Genomic DNA, 18,094 nt, shown 5'->3' with positions numbered 1-18,094 from the left:
GTGCCTGTTGTTGGGTCGCTGTGCATCTTTTTGAAGGGAGTGCTTCCATTTTTTCTCTAACGACCCTCTGGGCATTAGAAAACTGTGATTAGATTCCCCGTGCATATTCTCTTCTCTAGGTTGAACAAATGCAGTCCCTTGAATTGTTCTTTGTATGGATGCAGCACAGCACAGTTTGGTTCCTGTAGTGATTGACCTAGTGCTTGTCATATGGAGCACGGAGACCTTTAAGTGTCCTCTACTTTTAGGTACCTTTTGAAATGATTGGCAGTCCTCTTTGACTTTATCAGGCATGCTAGTCCTCCTCCACTTTTCCAAGGTGAGGTTAAATTTTTGGCTTACTAGCAGGTCAATTCTATTTTAGAAAAAAAAATCTGATTTGCAAGAAAAAGTATACACAGAAAAAGAAAACCAGCACAGATTATATGCTTTCTACAGTGTGCTTTTTCTCCTGTCCTTTCTTACCAGCTTCCCCTTTCTAAGGCATCTCGTCCATGTTTCACTTTTGGTGATAGCTTTTGTGGTCCTGATGATCCTGTGTATCAGAGAGCTGTTCTCTTTTAATGGCAATTTACCATTATGTGGTGCCAGTGTAGTTCCTGAACAGTTCAAGATGGTTCTCAAGTTCTGCATTTGTGCTGAGAAGTGGAGGGGGTGAGTGTGTGTGTATGTGCACATGCACACAGGATTTTTCTTTTAGGTGGTTAAATTAGATACTGTTTGTGTGTTATAACCTGTGTTGAGTGTCTTATAGTGCCATGATCTGCCAAATAACTATCAGATCTCTCTGGATCTTTCATACCAGTTTGTATCTTCAAAAAGGTAGTAGATGATACTGTCATTTCATAAAAGCTTCTTCCTTACAAAAATCGGTGGAGAAATTAGGTCAATACTGCTAGAAGATTTTTAGTTGCAGATTATAAGCTAGTGCAATAGAGAAATGCAATTTAAAAATAAGTAATTTCTTCATCAACACACATTTAAGTCTGTAGCTAGAAGCACAATAGCATATTGTATGTTGATGCAGGTGCTGATTTCTTAGTCACCAATTCTGTTATTCACACACCTGTTAAGCAGGTAGTTTTTGAACACATTTTAACAATTAAAGAAGCAGCCAGCTACAGGATGCACGTTTGGATGGGGAAAACTGTATCTGATGATCAGCACTCTGTCTAGATGATCTTAACAGCATGTTATACCTCCTGGAATTTTTGCATCAACAGTCCTTATGTCAGCCATCAAAATTTTGTGCTGGCTGCTTATGGTCTGTTATCGCCATGTGGCATGCATTAACTCTAAGGTAGTCTGACCTAGTTGAAAAGTGAAAAGTCACACCTACCTGGTTTCGGATAAGTGACTGACACCACTTGGAGCAGGGCCGCAGTGCACTGCCTAGTTACTGTCTTCTGCTTAATCAGGTTTTGTGTATTTGGTATATAGGTCACGTAGAGTAGGTGTGATGTAAATTTTGGAAATTACTGGAACAGAAAAATTGGAATGTTTGATGACAGATTGTTATTTAATAGGTCAAGTAACTATGGGGCGGAGGGGAGAGTGGAAGCAAAAAAACAGACCACCAAACCCCAGAAAATTTAATATAAACTTTCTTGCTCTAAACTACAGTACCCTGGAGGCTGTGTGACCTGTCTGACCTGCTTTGCAGAAAAGAATTTCGTGTACAAACTCCCTAAACAAAAAGTAACCCATCAAACAAACCAGTAATAGCGATAATATTTTCAATTTAAGCTGCACATTCTTTAGTGCGCTCATTATAGACCATAGTTTTGGTTTGCCTGTTGCCTTCTGAGTTTCAGTGCAAAAAGTTGAGTCTTAAAATTAGCACTACAGGGGTTTTTGTAGATCCTATATTCTGTTATTCAGTAGCACTACAGATCACTGTATGGCAGTATTATTTAAACAATATCTATTTTTAGTGAAGTTTTGAGAGTATTTTATTTTGGAATAGAACAAATGTTACTCTGCAAGTTTTAGAAGTGAACTTTGCTTGTATCTGTAAGATACGCTGTACTGTATAGTAAAGTTTTATGGATAAGTGATATTGTTGAGTCCCATCTGTCTCTGTGATGGATAGTTAAATACTAATATTAATTCTTTGAACAAGTTGTTTTTCTTTGTGGATCCAAGGGCAAAAAACCCTGCTGGGTTAACACAGTGCACTGAATGTGATTGAGTGAGTGAAGAGTGAAGAATGCACATTCATTTTAAAATATATGACATGTTAGGGATCTAAATGTATAGTTACTGGATTTCCACCATATAAAAAATTCTCCCCTCCTCCTCCCCCTTTTCACCTAGCTGTTGGGGTAAGTTTTAAACTACAGAGTTCAGAATATTGCCCTTGTTCTCCTGTGTGCGGGAGAGCACAGCATAATGTTCTCTGGCCTGTAAAAGATTCCAAAAACTCTTGTCATATTAGTAACGTTATTATATGTTTTTTGCTTTCATGCCATTATAACTTCTCATACATTGAGTCCACTATATTGATATATTATTTTGCCAGGATAGCCATTATAGAAGATTTTAAAAAGCAGATTTGCCAACCAACAATTCCATTCCCTCTGACCCTCCAAATGAACCCCTCTGTCTCTCTGACTCTCGATTTAATGAAGTTGTTGCTCAGAAAAGGTCAGGGGTTGTCAGACCTGGAAGCTGATAATTTCAGAAGAATATGCGCTTGGCACTGGAAGGACTTCTGAAAGAAAGGCATTTGTTAGTGTAGGTTTGGAACTGTTCTTCATGTTTGTGTACTCCTGTGTCTGTGATTGTGCATGTTTCTTCAAATAAATAAAAGCTGTAAGCTTTCAGGGAGGGCTGACAGCTGTTTGGCCAGAAGTGACCACTTCTGTGGTTGAAAAGATAACTTTCCTCATGGTAGCCGTTCCCGAGGAAGCGACAAAAGGAACACTTAACTGTTTTCAGATCTGGTATGGATTTTAGATTTGTGGACACCTGCCCAATAGATTGACAATGAATTTCCTGTAGTAAAACATTTGTCATAGGTCTCTAAGCATCTGTCAAACACATTACATTGCATATTATTCCTGACTTGCTTCCATTTAAACTGGTGATTTGATGATTGTGAGCGTTCTTGCCCACTTCTAAACTTTTTAACTATCCAATAAGTGGGTAGCAGTGGCCCTGTGTGGGGAATGAAGTCTGAAACATCTGCCTCCATCTTTATTTGCAGTTACATGGCAAATGGCATGATGGCAATTAAATAATCCTGGAAAACTAGTCACATCTTTCCTGCAGATACATAGAGCAACTGTATTAATTTCTAAAAACTGTAGAAATTATGTAGTGATAAACTAACATATTTAAACAAACTGAACTGACAAACTGAGCTTTCACTTCCCAGGGAGAATGTAAGAGTAATGTCTTGACTGATGGCAGTTTTTGGGTTTTTCTCTTGCAGCTAGTGAGAGAGTGTAAAGAGGTTCTGAAGGGTGGTCTATTAATGAAGCAATATTACCAGTTTATGTTACGGGAGGTGTTAGATGACTTACAAAAGATTGATTACAACATTGATTCTTTTGAAGAGGACCTGCATAAAATGTTAATGGTAAGCTTCAACAAGGAGAAAATATTTGCGGTTCTAATAAGTGTATTAATCTGAATACTGCTAATAGAAATCTATTGTCCCTGGTGAGTATAGGTCTTGCTAATTTTTGTTTTTGTTGTGCTACGTCAACATAATTTTATTGTTTTAATGGCAACACAGTAGCCATTGCCATTTTAGCAATACTGATTTTTGTTTACTCGACTGTGGTACAGTATACTTGTATATTGACTGTATTTACAATAAAATGGTTCATAAATAGAACTGTACATTCCATACATTTTAACTAAACTTTTAATGACATTTGAGTATTGAATAAAAAAATAATACAATTGTTCGATTAACATCATGTCTTAATATCTTGATATTGCATTCATCCATTAATCATACCTTATTTTTAACATGTATTCATTATTGCAATAAGTTAAACACAAAGAAGTATTTTTAAGACAAACACTTGGCCTCTGAAAGACATTAAATGAAATATTCTTTAGTAAATATAGTTTAAATTACTATTCCCTTGGATGTGACTGATTTTTTCATTATTTTTTGAGTTATTTGAGCTTTGTCCTCACTATTCTGGGGGAAAAAAAAAACAAGATACACCTCAATACCTCATCACTAGTGTTTTTTCAGTGGAGCTGTTGGTACCATCCATTGTTGAGTACACACAGATTTTCCTATTCCATGCTTTTCATTGCCTACAATGGTGAAAATACAGTGCTTTACCCGAAGTTTCTTGTGCTGTGTGTCTGTGTTCATCTCCATCTGAAATTTCTAGAAAATTCCAGCAGAAATGGCCTGGCTAGATGAAAGGAAAATGGTTCATCTTGTCCATATTGAAATTCTTTACCTGGTTGTTTGTTTGTTTTTTGTTTGTGGGTTTTTTGGTTGGTTTTTTTTTTTTTTTTTTTTTTAGGTAGCTATAATGTTTTTGTGTTTTGAGGCAAGACCTTGAACTTTGGCAGCAGTTTTAATTGTATAAGTATTTTGATTTTTGTAGGTCTTGAAAGGGATGGTAACAAAACTGTGTGAATAAGAGTAAGTATATCAGACTTCAGAGAATCACAGTTTGTGCCTATTCAGAGTTGCAGGTTACTGTAGTGCCAGGAGCAGGGAAGAACGATTGGATGAATGGTCAAGATTGTCAGAAGATTGGGACAGCTGGGCAAAGAGAGTTGAAGAGATGAACTGGAATGAAAACAGGGATAGGGGAAACTTGTAGGAAATCAGAAAGTTAAGACAGGATTAATGAGCGCTGGGAGGTGGAACTTACTCTGTCTTTTCCCATGGACTCCTTGTATAGGCAAGCAAGGTAGCTAAGAATACTGGAAGAGGAGTTAGGCTGAGAGTGAAAGGCAAATTAAATAAAGTCAAGAATGGGGCTTCAGCCTGATATCAGAACACAGTGCCTACTTAATGCAGAGTAGGATTTTAAGGTTTTCCATATCTGCTCTGCTCTCGTGACACCCCACCTTGAGTACTGTGTTCAGCTCAGGAGCCCCCAGCATAAGAAGGACATGGACCTGTCGGAGCAAGTCCATGAAGATGATCAGAGGGCTGGAGCACCTCTTCTCTGAAGACAGGCTGAGAGAGTTGGGGTTGTTCAGCCTGGAGAAGGGACGGCTCCAGGGAGACTTTATTGTGGCCTTCCACTACCTAAAAGGGGCCTACAGGAAAGATGGGGAGGGACTCTTTGTCAGGGAGTGTAGTGATAGGACAAGGGGTAATGGTTTTAAACTGAAACAAGATAGATTTAGATTGGGAGTTAGGAAGAAATTCTTTGTTGTGAGGGTGGTGAGACACTGGAACAGGTTGCCCAGAGAAGTTGTGGATGCCCCATCCCTGGAAGTTTTCAAGACCAGGTTGGATGGGGCTTTGAGTAACCTGGTCAAGTGAAAGGTGTCTCAGCCTGAAATAGATGATCTTTAAGGTCCCTTCCAACCCAAACCATTCTATGATTCTATGATCTTGGCATTATTACAGTGTAGTCCAAAAATACCTGAAACCAATAGGAAGTGTCTTAACCATTTCTAAGGAGGGACATTGATTGATGTTGTGGATTATTGAAATAAAACATCATAAAATTGCAGCTAATTTTTTGCATTCAGTATGATCCTGAAGGGCAGATGTTTGAAAGATGTTTGTACTTACCTGGATTTTTATGTTGTTCTAAAACAATAATAACTAAATAAATGTGAGATAAGACTTGATATAAAGGAACACAAGGTATAATGTAGGATCTGAGAAGCCTGTTTACTGCACTTATCCATATCCAGGAGGATATGTTCAGATAAAACCTTTTGGAGTAATCTGGTTAATAAAAGATTGAGAAACTGTTTTCAGTAGTTCAGCTTTAAAAACTCTGGCCACTGCGGGTGTTCACTGATACAGCAGCACAGCAAGCGAGGTGGTGATACTGTCAATAGTTTCAGAAACGTATTGACAAGATACAGTATTTAACACTTCAGTAGCACTTTCTACTTCCTGAGCCATAAATTTTGCCTTTTGGGTGGAAATGTGTAGCTAGTTTTCAGTTATAGCAAACAAAAAATGTAGAAATATTTTCTACCAATTGTATAGTATTGAGATTGTTTGTTGATTCGAGCTGTTACAGTCCTTAGTTACGTGTTGTATAACAATTTCTGTTAAAATTATCTCCTTCCATGTACAGGTTTACTTTGATTATATGCGAAGCTGGATCCAAATGCTACAGCAGTTACCTCAGGCGTCTCATAGTTTAAAAAATCTGTTGGAGGAAGAATGGAATTTCACCAAAGAAATAACTCCTTATATAAGAGGAGGTGAAGCGCAAGCTGGAAAACTGTTCTGGTAGGTTTTATTTAATTACTCTGCTTATGATGTTGATTTGTACCAGGTATGTATTCAAGTCAGCATTTGTTCAGAGTTCCCAGATTGAGCTTCTTAGGACCTCAGTAAACAGTTGGTAGTCTTAGTGAATTTATCAATTATTACAATGACTGTAGCTATAGGATGCAATAAGTGCAGATTGCTCTTACTATAGCTGCAACAGCAATGACTGCTTCTATGCAAAGTCCCCATTCCTGTTAGCCCTGTGCATGGAGAGTAACTGAGGGCCCCCAAGATGCTGCTTGTTTCTGCAGGCGGACTTGGCAACACGGCTCTCTTGCATTGGACAGAGTAGGAAGAAGTTTAAGGTGCCATGCTACCTGAATAAGACTCTGAAGTTCCACCATTTCTGTTGCTTCAGTGATATTGCAGGAATGCTGCTGAAATCTACAGGAATATTTTTAGATGCTGGACTGCAAGACAGTTGTGATGAATTTTGGGCCAGTGCCGATGACAGTACTGCATCAGATGAAATCAGGTATTAAGCCCTTCAGCCTAATAATTAACTCATGTTTCTATACCCCTGACAGGTACGTACTGCATTTTATTTCTCAGAATGAAAACCTCATAAATGCGTAGACTTTATTGCTGATATTTCTGTGTGCAGTAGTAATGAACCGTCATTTTTGTTAGTTTGAAGACTAGTAACCTTTTTTAGTTCAGGATATGAGAGATTGTTTATGTAACGTTCTTTAAGTTCAGTTTTTGTATCCTTATCAAAAATGCGCCTGTGTTAAGTTCAATTTACTTCAGTCAGCTGCTTGTAAATATTTCTCTTTTTCTATGCTCTTTCTATTGCCATACATGTAAATCATTCTTATTTTCTAATAGCTATAAAAATGCAATATCGTTTACTGAAACATCACTTCATTCTTACCAATGTTTCAGGAGGTCTGTTATAGAGACCAGTCGAGCACTCAAAGAACTGTTTCATGAAGCTAGAGAAAGGGCCTCCAAAGCTCTTGGTTTCGCTAAAATGCTGAGGAAGGTATGTTAATAGTAGAGTTTTAATTTTATTTGTATATTTTAAAGAAATTTAGTCTGAAAGCATGTTCTTTTGTTTTGTCGCTACTTGTAGGACCTTGAAATAGCAGCAGAATTTGCACTGTCAGCACCTGTGCGAGATCTTCTGAACTCTCTGAAAACAAAAGAGTATGTGAAGGTAAATTCCATTCAGAAGCATGAAAGTAGAGTGGGGGTGCTAAGCAAAATGTCAAAGGATATTTATGGACGTATTTTCAATATTTTAATGTGGCATCTATATCTCAACATTTGGGGGTTGGACTAGATGGCCTTTAGAGGTTCCTTCCAACCCAAACTATTCTATGATTCTATAATTTTAAATGTCGTGTATTTAATAATGAATTGTGGCAGTCAAATTATTTTCTGTACCTATGTTTGAGGGTGAGAATGCTAGTCTGTGCTTTGGGAAATCAGTGTCTGGTTCCGTGTATTCTCAAAGATTCTCTTTGTGACTTAGGAAAAGCCATTTTGCTTCAATAGTACTTACAGATTTGTGAGAGGGGAGTAATAACACTGAGTAGGGTGTGTTATGAAAAATAAATGCTTTGAAGTTTGAGGTAAACAGATACATCAGTAAATGGACATGTTTAAGTAGATAATGTTAGACTATGGACCTGTGTTTTATGTGCTTTTATAAAGTGAAAATATTATAGTGATCTGCTCTAGCGAGCTTCCTTGAGAGTACTAAGGGTGTGAGATATGCAGGGACTGTGTTCCGTTCAGAACAACTGTTGCTGGAAAACTGTTATACAGCAAAAGTAGGTTAAACTCTCAGTGCACAATAGTTACTGTGCTATAAATTACCACATTTATGGTTTTGCACTTTATCCTTAAAAGTTCCTAGGTCAACGAGTCTTTGTAGTTCGAATTTAAAATTTGAATTGCTTCCACAGATTAAATTTATTTGGATTGCTGCTCTTTTTTGTCCTTCCATACATTTCATATATATCATTCCCAATTGGGAAATAATCTACTAACTTTTGCATGACAGAATTCTTGTTAGATTTATATACGTGATCACTAAAAGTAGAAACTGGTTCAAGGGGAGACCAACAAGTTCATAGAAGAGAAGTTCGTAAAGAATTGTTAAATACATGGATGAAACATCTGTCTCAGTAGCACCCTGATTTGTGAATTATTTAAGAGTAGGAGAATAGTCAGGGAAATCAGTATACGTTTACTTTTTAAAAATATTTTTTCCCAGGTATCCACTCTTGGCTGCTTTGACACACAATATTAAATTTGGTAGACCTTTTAGTTAAAGATAGTATCATTGTTCTTATGCACGTTTTGAAGAAAAAACTGAATCTTGAGTTTCAAAAAATCTGTGTAAACATGTGGGTTAAATAATCTAGATAGATTATTTGGATCTCAAGATTTATCCCTCTTTATGTATTACCTCTCCCCTTTTTTTCACCACTCAAAATGGCACACATTTTAGTGATTAATGCTTCATATGTTGGCCCTCTAATATCATGGAGTTTAAATTTTTAACAGCCTTTTCAATCAGATGCTCATTAGTTTTTGGGAAATTATTTTGGCTTTCAGTAACAACTATCTAGTTTTTACATTGACCTATAGGTTATAATGGTTTTAACTGTAAAATATGGCTGCCTAATGGTAAAAATGTTGAGTGCAGTGTTTTGTCTTAGCTTGATGTCCTCAAACTCTGAAAAGAGAGAATTAAACTTCACTGTAAGTCAGTTACCTCATGTCAAATCACAGATGTCAACTATTTTACTATTTTCACAGTCTGATTCTTATGCCTGACTTGGGTATTGTTACCAACGTGACAGATATAATGCAGAAGTAGTTTTTAAGTAGTATAAGTAGTATTTTATTAAAAAAGAACACTCTTATTGGACTTAATTACTCTCTCATGAATACTAAAAGAATAACTGATTTTTTTAGACATTTTTTTAGTCTTATCTTTTGTAGCCAGTAAGAAATGTTAAGTGGATTTGCAGATATCCTGAAGAAATCATTCTTCTTTTAATATTCCAGTCTTTAGTGTGCTTTGTAGGTCTTATATTAGTATTGACCAATTTACTTTTTAAAATATGTGTGTATATATTTTATACATACATATACACACGTATGTAGTATACATGTGAAATCGGACTTTTTTGTAACAAGATTCCTTTAGAAGAATATGTAGAAGGATCAATTGAAGGTGCAAGGAAACATGCCACTGCAAGTTGGTGATTGTGGGGGTTTCAAGACAAATAATTTCTTATAATGCATTTTGACTTTTAATTCAAAAATGGCTCAGTGTATTGTTTTAGTATATATATAGTACAGCTGTCTAAGATGGAAACTCTCCCTGTTGTTGAGATTCACTCATTCAGTGTATTTTTATTTTTTTTTCTACAGGTACAAATCCCTGGACTCGAGAATTTACAAGTATTTGTACCAAACAGTATTGCAGGTGAAAAATCTGTGATTTTGCAGCTCCTCAATGCAGCTGCTGGAAAGGATTGCTCAAAGGATTCAGACGAGGTTGCATATGAGGCCTACTTACTAATGACCAAACACAGTGATAAAACCCATGAATTAGATGACAGCTGGAGTGCATGGGAGGGTCAGCCAGTCAAAGTAGTGCCACAAGTAGAAACTGTTGATACACTGCGAACCATGCAGGTGGGCTTTTCGTTGTCTTTCCCCCCCTACCCCGGGTTTATGTGATTTTTATAATAAAAAGATGCTTTCAATATGTAGCTGTATCAGAAGTGTGGATAGGACTTGAAAACTGTACATTGTATTAAGTCAACAGTCTCCAGGAACGTGTGGTTCGTGCCACACACTGAGGCATGAAACAGTTACTTTTGATCTTGCATAAATTGTGACATTTCAAGTTAAATTTCTGTGGAAGCTACTGGACGTTCAGCAGTTCTGCAGGAAGAAGTCTTTCTAGTCATACTTTCCTTCAGCCCAAGGCAACAGGGGTTCCCTGCCAGCAGTTCTGCTACGCTCTAGCAACTGAACCAGCTGCAGCTCCCTGCCCCTCCTGTACTCATATCCTTATGTTAAGCTAAGAGAATTTTCCTTTTGGTATGTCATTGCAGTTCCTTGGATCCCTACTGTAAATGGGCTCTACTGTCCGCAAACAGTGGCTTTCTGTGTCACTGTGCCTGGCCTCTAGCATTTAGAGGGCTCTAGCAATTACAGGCAGTTGAAAAAGTCACTCCTGTACATACAGCTGTTTTTAACACGCAAGCATGTTACTACTTTTTTGTCTGCTGTCCAGACTGAACAGTAAAAAAATAGCCTTTGATTAAGTGCTTAGAATTTCATTGGGCTTCTATCAAAGTTAGCATTTCATTCAGAAAAGGAAAACAGCAAAAGGTAGAATGCTGTTTGCAAACCAAATTCCATCTGAATAGAAGAATTCCATCAACATTTAAAGAATTTTGAGCATGAATGTATTCTTTGGGGATGAGGTATTGAAAACCTGGATTAAGTAGGTGTTGTTTTGTGAGTAACGTTGCAGATGCATCGTCTGTAGTTGGAAATCAACAGAGCTTAGTATGTGACTCACAGTGCCACAGCAAAGGCAACACCATCTGTGACTGTGTACTTTTATAGACTTCTGCAGTGTCAGAGCTCTAGTTTCCAAAACATATTCTTACATTTTAATAATTTTCAAAATTTGAGCAAATGCTGTGTGGTAAATCTATGGCTTTCCCTGTTCAATAGTATGTTTTTTTCCTGAAGTGTTACATTACTTGGATAAAACCTTATTTATTTACATGATGGTTGTTGCCTCCATGTGCTTTGAGGAAATATAGTTATTTTGCTTAGATGCTGCCTTTCTGTATATAGCTATTCTGAAGACAATTTTAATACAGTGTTTTGCAAACATTTCCAGAAGTGACTAGGAGTACGTTCCCCTTGAAAATTTGCTGTGGCATTTGCCCTAATAGAGCTCTGCTCATAAGATGAGAGTTTATGAATTTCAGTTGCCAGCGTCAAGCTTTTCTGTGTGAATTAAAGATTTTCGTGAATAGCAACAAGAGAGATCTTTCATATTTTAGAATTAAAAAAATAACCAGTTGGAATTGGCTGTTATGGGACATGTTTTATAGAGAGGATTTTGTTCATAAGAACTAGTGGTATCTTGTATTCCTAGGTTGATAACCTCCTCCTTGTAGTCATTCAATCTGCCCACCTTGTGAGTCAGAGAAAAGCTTTCCAGCAATCTATTGAAGGGCTCATATCTCTGCACCAGGAACAGACATCCAGCCAACCAGTCATTGCCAAAGCTCTACAACAGCTAAAGGTAAGCAGTTTTTGAGATTATCTCGGTCAAAATTGATTGTGTTTTGCTCAATGATAAGTAAAAATATGTAAGAACACTTGATTGCAATGCTGATGACACATTCTGCAATTGTAATTTATGCAACCTCTGTGGACTTTACTTTCAGTACAATTTTCATTTTGTTTTTGCAAAGGACTTGTGAATGTATTTTTGAGCAATATTGGTGTAATCATTTTTGCACTGGGTAGGTGGGAAACAAGTCCATAATGCAAGGGAAATATTAATAGCAACAGAATAAATATATCTTTGTAAAAGAGCACTGTTGAATTGAAAGGAAGTGTGTGATTTTGTAAAAATAAATTCTATCAAAACCTGTGATCTGCAAGAAACAACTTTTTTTTCCCTACATTTGGAGAAGATGGCTGCTTTGTGATGTGAAAGTGGGTAGGTCTCTTTTTTTTTCTTTTGTTTTTGAGGTGGGGTTTTTTGTTGTCGGAGTGGGTTTTTTTGTTGGATAAAGATTTTCTTTGGTGTGGGGAGGTTTTTTTGTTTGTTTTGGAGGACATTTTCCCTACATTTTCTCCCTGAGTTCAACAGAAGCCAGGGTGAAAATACAACCAAAGGCTTGGTCACGTTAGAGATAATAAACCTCATTTTCTGTATTCTTGTCTGTCTGATTTTAAGTGTTTTTGTTCGGGTGTTTTTTTCATTTTTTTTTTTCTTCCCCTTTGCTGTCTTTGGTTTTGAAGTTAATCTCACTGAAGCTAACAAACTTAATTCTAATATTTCAGGTAATTATAAGACTTGCTTACTGCAATTACTGGAAAGTGTTCTTTTTTCCAAGACCGAATGAACTGTGATGGCTTTAAAGTACATTTCCATTTAAAATAATTTAATTGTTAGATTCATGTTTGCCTTAGTCTTGTCAGCTGTAGAATGTAAATAATAATTTGATGCCCCCCATCCCTTTTTGTTGTTGCTACTCAGAGTGATGCATTACAGCTATGCAATAAGATAAGCAGTGCCATTGATAGAGTTGATCACATGTTCACATCTGAGTTTGATGCTGAAGTTGACGAATCTGAATCTGCCACTTTGCAGCAATACTACCGGGAAGCCATGATTCAGGGTTATAATTTTGGTTTTGAGGTAAGGAAACAAAAACTTAATGACACGTTTGTTTTGTACTTTTGGTAAGAAACAATTGAAATTTCTGGTTTTACATTGGTGTAAATAAGTTAACTATAACTCTGGAAATATGAAGAACTCTAGCAGAACATTGTAAAAAATGTGTTGCCATAGAAAACTTATGTGAAAATGATTGAAAAAGAACAGACAGATCTATTCAGTTCAGACTCCAATTAGCAATGCTTGGAACTCTAAAAAGCTTTAAGACCTTGATGAATTCAGGTGTATTCTTGCAGGCTTTGCTACTTGGCAGCATTTTATATGAGATCAGAAATATCTTTTCATATTGAATGTCATTGTGTAACTTGGCTTCTTGCAGTTTTTCAGCATAGAATAGCATAATACTGTAATATGAGCGATTCTTTCAAAGTTTATGGTGGTTCTTTGATGCAGTGAATGTAGCTTTTGAGTGCTTTCCTTGGAGGACTGATTAGGAAATGTCCTGTTTGCTTTAGTATACTGTTTCACTATTTGATTCCTGTGAGCTTTGTAAATTTTTTTTTAAGATTGTATAATATTGTAACATGCTTCTAAGGATAGTCCTCTAAAAATCAACTCGTATTTCAGTTTAATTTTTTAAATGTCTATACGTAACTTCCTTATCCCTGTTGTTACCTGCAATATAACTAAAAGTAATCACTACGTTGCGGCTTAATCTCCGATTACAGAACTGGGCATTTATGTGGGATGTTTCTTGAACGTCACACTGTTAAACAGTCTTAAATGTTACACTGTTAAACATCAGCACATGCCCCTATATGTGCAAGAATACAATATGGCTCAAGTGCTGTCTCTCACTGTAACATATTTTGTATCATATGCTGTTCCATGATTTTTTTTTTTTCTGCAAATATGCACCTGCTTGCATAAAATCATTTTGTCTAAGACTTGAATGTGACTGTTACCATACTGGTTTGTTAGCCTGCAAATACTCCAGTGGATATTGCAAATTGTATTTTTGTTGTTCTTCTTAATACGTGAAAAGTAATCTTTAGTATCTTACAGTACCATAAAGAAGTTGTTCGTCTCATGTCTGGAGAATTCAGGCAGAAAATTGGAGACAAGTATATCAGCTTTGCCAGAAAATGGATGAATTATGTGCTAACAAAATGTGAGAGTGGCCGAGGCACTCGACCCAGGTAACAGCCAACTCGTTACTGCCATAGTAGTTTGTGTTTGAATACCATGCAGGATTTTACACACTGTGAATAATGCTTTACTGTTTAGAAGTAGTTCTTCTAACTATTGATGCTTCTGGTTCTTAAATTTTGAAAGTAATTTGAATAGTAAATGCATAAAGCCGATGAACACTCCAATGGCTTAGCAGAAGATTTTTTTGGAACATTTTGCCTCATGTTAGCTGAAGAAAAAGTGGAGATGATTGAACCCAATTAAAAGACTTTAGATAAGGGTCATTAGATTGGAACAAAAGTGCTATGTGATCGGGAGTCAATAAAGATTGCAGAATATGCAACAGTTATTCTTTGGGTATTCTACAGAGAAAGCAGTATTCTTTTGTGCCAGTTGTGCAAACAATGTATGTATGGAAGTTTTAGCCTCCTGTAGAAGTCCTATTAGTCCTTTCTGAAAGCATCTAAAGTGTAACCCACGGATGAGAAAGAATTGTTTCCACTCTGGTGAAAATTCTTCAGTTTTATGGTCACAGTAATAGGTGCATTTGTGGATGGTTTTTTTGTAGTCTGAAGTGTTTTCTGTCTGTTGACAGTAGTGTTGTGCCTAGCAGTCTCTCAAATTGTGCATATAGTCGGTGCTATGAAACTCTGCTGCTGAATACTGTTGAAAAAAGTTACAAAGTTACATCACTTTGAGGATGTAAACAGAGGAACTGGGAAACTGACCCAAGCAGAAGATATCATTACTTGATTTATTTAGGTGGTTTTGCAGCATTTTGCACCTGGTATATCAGAAATTTAGTAGAATTCTTTTGCATTAAAATAGGTGCCTTTATATTGATCTGTGCTGGCAGATTACACATCAGTGACAGTTTTGTTTCCTTAAAGTATGGGGCTGATCAGTCTGTCCTGGAGGTGGTTTGTTCTGCTTGCTGGAAGAAGAGGAGGAAAGAGAGGGTAGGCTGAACCATGTGTGGGTAGGCAGGTTAGCTTGGTGAGCTAATCTTAAAAAACAAAAGGAAACAAACAAAAAAACCACAACACCCAAACAATTTAAAAGGCTTTTTTTAAGTATGTTAGCAGCAAAAGGAGGACTTAAGATGACATTGGTCCGTTACTTGATGAGATTGGTCACCTGACAAATAGGGACGAAAATAAAGCAGATATGTGCTGCCTTCTTTGCCTCTGTCTTTAACACAAATGATGGGCCCTGGAGCCCTGGGTTGGAGGACCACAGTTATGGGAGTGATAAGCTCCTGGTGGACTTGCAACTTGTACAAGATTTGCTGCTGCAATTAAATGCATGCAAGTCTATGGAACCTGAGGGAATTCGTTCCAAGGTACTGAAGAAGTTGGCCAATATTACTGTGAGACCTTTCTCGGTTATTTATCAACAGTCTTGGGAATCAGGAGAGGTTCCCCTTGACTGGAAGCTAGCGAATGTTATTCCAATTTTCAAGAAGCGCAAGAAAGAAGACCCTGGTAATTATAGGCCTGTCAGTCTCACTTCAGTTCCTGGTAAAATCATGGAGAAGCTTATTCTGGGAGTTATTGAAAAACACTTCAGAGATGGTGTAGTCATCAGTCAAAGTCAACATGGGTTCATGGAGGACAAGCCGTGCCTTACTAACTGAATAAGGTTGCCCGCCTAGTGGATGCAGAGAAGGCAGTGGATGTGGTTGGTTTTTGTTGTTGTTTTTTTAATTATTATTTTAGCAAAGCTTCAGATACCATCTCTCACAATATCCTTCTGGACAAATTGTCCAGCATACAGCTAGATGTGCACAGTATGATGGATGAACAACTGGCTGAAGAGTTGGGCTCAAAGAGTTGGAGTAAATGGGGTAGCACCTGGGTGGCAGCCAGTCACTAGGGTGTTTCCCAGGACTCAATTTTAGGGCCAGTTCTCTTCAATGTTTTTATCAATGAGCTGGACACAGAAGTTGAGTACATACTAAGTAAGTTTGCCAACAATATTAAATTAGGAGGAGACGTTGATTTCCTTAAGGGTAGAGAGGCCTCACAGAGAGATCTTGATAGACTATGAATGCTGGGCAATCACCAATCTTATGAAATTTAACGAGGACAAATGCCAGATTTTGCACCTGGGGTGGTGTAATCCTGGATATATGTATAGATCGAGCGCCAAGAGGTTGGAGTGCAGCCCTGCAGAAAGGAACCTCAGGGTTCTGGTTGATGCTAAGCACTATGTGAGTCAACTTTCAAGCTGCCCTGTGTGGAGTCAGGAGTTGGACTCTGGTGATCCTTGTGGGTCCCTTCCGACTCAGGATATCCTAGGACTGTACTTGCATTTTGTACGTTTCAGATGCCAATTCTAGTAGGTCTAAAAGGAGGCAGTGGGGGGAGAGCAGGTGGCTGAAGGCACAACTCTCTCTAGCCAAGTTACTTATTTGTTTTACTTTACCCATCTAGGCCCTGAAACCAGTGATGCCCAGTTGCTGCTTGTCAGATAGTCATGAAATCATTAGTACTCTTTTGATCTTGTTTCAGAAAGGAGAATTTAGGCAGAGAGTCATAGTGGTTTGGCTTGTTGCCAACATATTATGAGTGAATTGATGATACTGTTTCTGTAGATAGTACATATAAGAGTTGAGATATACAGCACGGCCTGCTCACTTTATTTTGCAGTGTCCTTGCTAAAATCAGACTTCATCCAAATATAATTGGGCAAATATTAATACAAGGTAAATATATTGCCTCCTGTATATTAATCAATTTTCTTAAAAAGATTTTTTCATATTTTCCAAAGGAAAAATAAGTAACTAACATTTACTGTTCTTGGATGTTGTTGAAACTCTTATGATGGCTTTAGCTGAAGATCAGTTCATTTTCTGTCTTTCCTTTTTCTTTGAGATAGGTGGGCAACTCAAGGTTTTGATTTTCTTCAAGCCATTGAGCCAGCATTTATTTCAGCTCTCCCAGAAGATGACTTCTTGGTATGGAATAAGTTCTTCTACTTGTTGTTTATTTCTAAATACACATAAAGCTATCAGTATATGTTATCTGGGTTATTTTTATACAGCTATGTGTGAATACAGATGCTGTTCTGAAACAATTGCTGTTGTATATGACTGATGATATTGATATCTCTTCAGTTTATAAGATTCTGAATAGAGTATGCCTGTGATTATTGGCATTAATATTTTCAGATTGCGAACAAGTTGCAGGTACTGTCTTGGAAGGCTATCTCCCTTTGTGTCTTGGGAACTCTCTGTGTCTCTTTTCTGCAGAGTTACAATTCATAGTTATAATAAATTTCTGAATATAGACTTCTAAGACTTAGCAATCAAAGTTTATTTATGGGTGTGAATACAAATTCACAATTATTTAAAGGCATTTCTTCAAATTGTGCCAACTTGAAACAGACTTTAAAGCACCTTTCATTTGGTTTTACTATATAAAAAATAATAGACTAAAACTGTTTTTTTTATGTGCCTTCCCCATTTTCCTATGGAAATAAAATTCTGGGAATTTATTTCTCTGATCTTGGTACAGTACTACAGAGAAGTGAAAGTACAGTTGCCACAAAACAGCAGAATGTGAGTGTCAGCACCTCTGATTTCTATTAATTTCAAGATGTGTTATGAAATGCCAACCACATTAATCTTGCATAACACTGAAACTATATAGTTCAGTCTTTTTTCACATGTATTTTTATCAAGAGCTCTCAAGTAAGTTACGTTTTAGTCCTATGGATGTGTTGTTGGGAAAGGGTTGTCTGCATAAATGACGGAGTTAAGCTTGTATTTGAAATACATAAATACTTTAGCTTTAGGAAGTAGCCCCTCAACTTTATTTATTCACTTTGATACAGTTTCTAAAACACCTGGTATTTTGAAGAGTAATACACGTATATTTTAGTGATAATGTCTTGCTAGAGATCCCTTCAGTATTTAGAAGGGAGCTTCTAAGGAGGAAAGAAGCACAGGAAAATCTAATGTGGCCTTTGACTTTATAAATTGGTAATTTTTTCCAAAAATAGAATTGGTAAGCTTGTTGTGACCTTGAAGGAGAGTTAAA

At 37.0% G+C, this 18,094-nt stretch overlaps 1 protein-coding gene across 1 annotated transcript in view; it reads left to right on the top strand.

Annotated features, from left to right (window-relative positions):
- Positions 1 to 18,094, top strand: part of MAP3K4 (mitogen-activated protein kinase kinase kinase 4) — a 46,026-nt gene that overhangs the window by 2,300 nt on the left and 25,632 nt on the right. The window contains exons 2-11 of the mRNA XM_082481153.1: positions 3,437 to 3,583; positions 6,255 to 6,412; positions 6,813 to 6,929; positions 7,340 to 7,439; positions 7,530 to 7,613; positions 9,848 to 10,114; positions 11,604 to 11,753; positions 12,720 to 12,881; positions 13,926 to 14,059; positions 16,932 to 17,010. Coding sequence (XP_082337279.1) covers positions 3,437 to 3,583; positions 6,255 to 6,412; positions 6,813 to 6,929; positions 7,340 to 7,439; positions 7,530 to 7,613; positions 9,848 to 10,114; positions 11,604 to 11,753; positions 12,720 to 12,881; positions 13,926 to 14,059; positions 16,932 to 17,010 — 1,398 coding nt within the window. The remainder of the gene's footprint in view (positions 1 to 3,436; positions 3,584 to 6,254; positions 6,413 to 6,812; positions 6,930 to 7,339; positions 7,440 to 7,529; positions 7,614 to 9,847; positions 10,115 to 11,603; positions 11,754 to 12,719; positions 12,882 to 13,925; positions 14,060 to 16,931; positions 17,011 to 18,094) is intronic.

This window comes from Vanellus vanellus, assembly GCF_965231255.1.
Source record: "Vanellus vanellus genome assembly, chromosome: 3".
Lineage (NCBI taxonomy): Eukaryota > Metazoa > Chordata > Aves > Charadriiformes > Charadriidae > Vanellus > Vanellus vanellus.
This window is presented reverse-complemented; position numbering and strand designations above follow the sequence as displayed.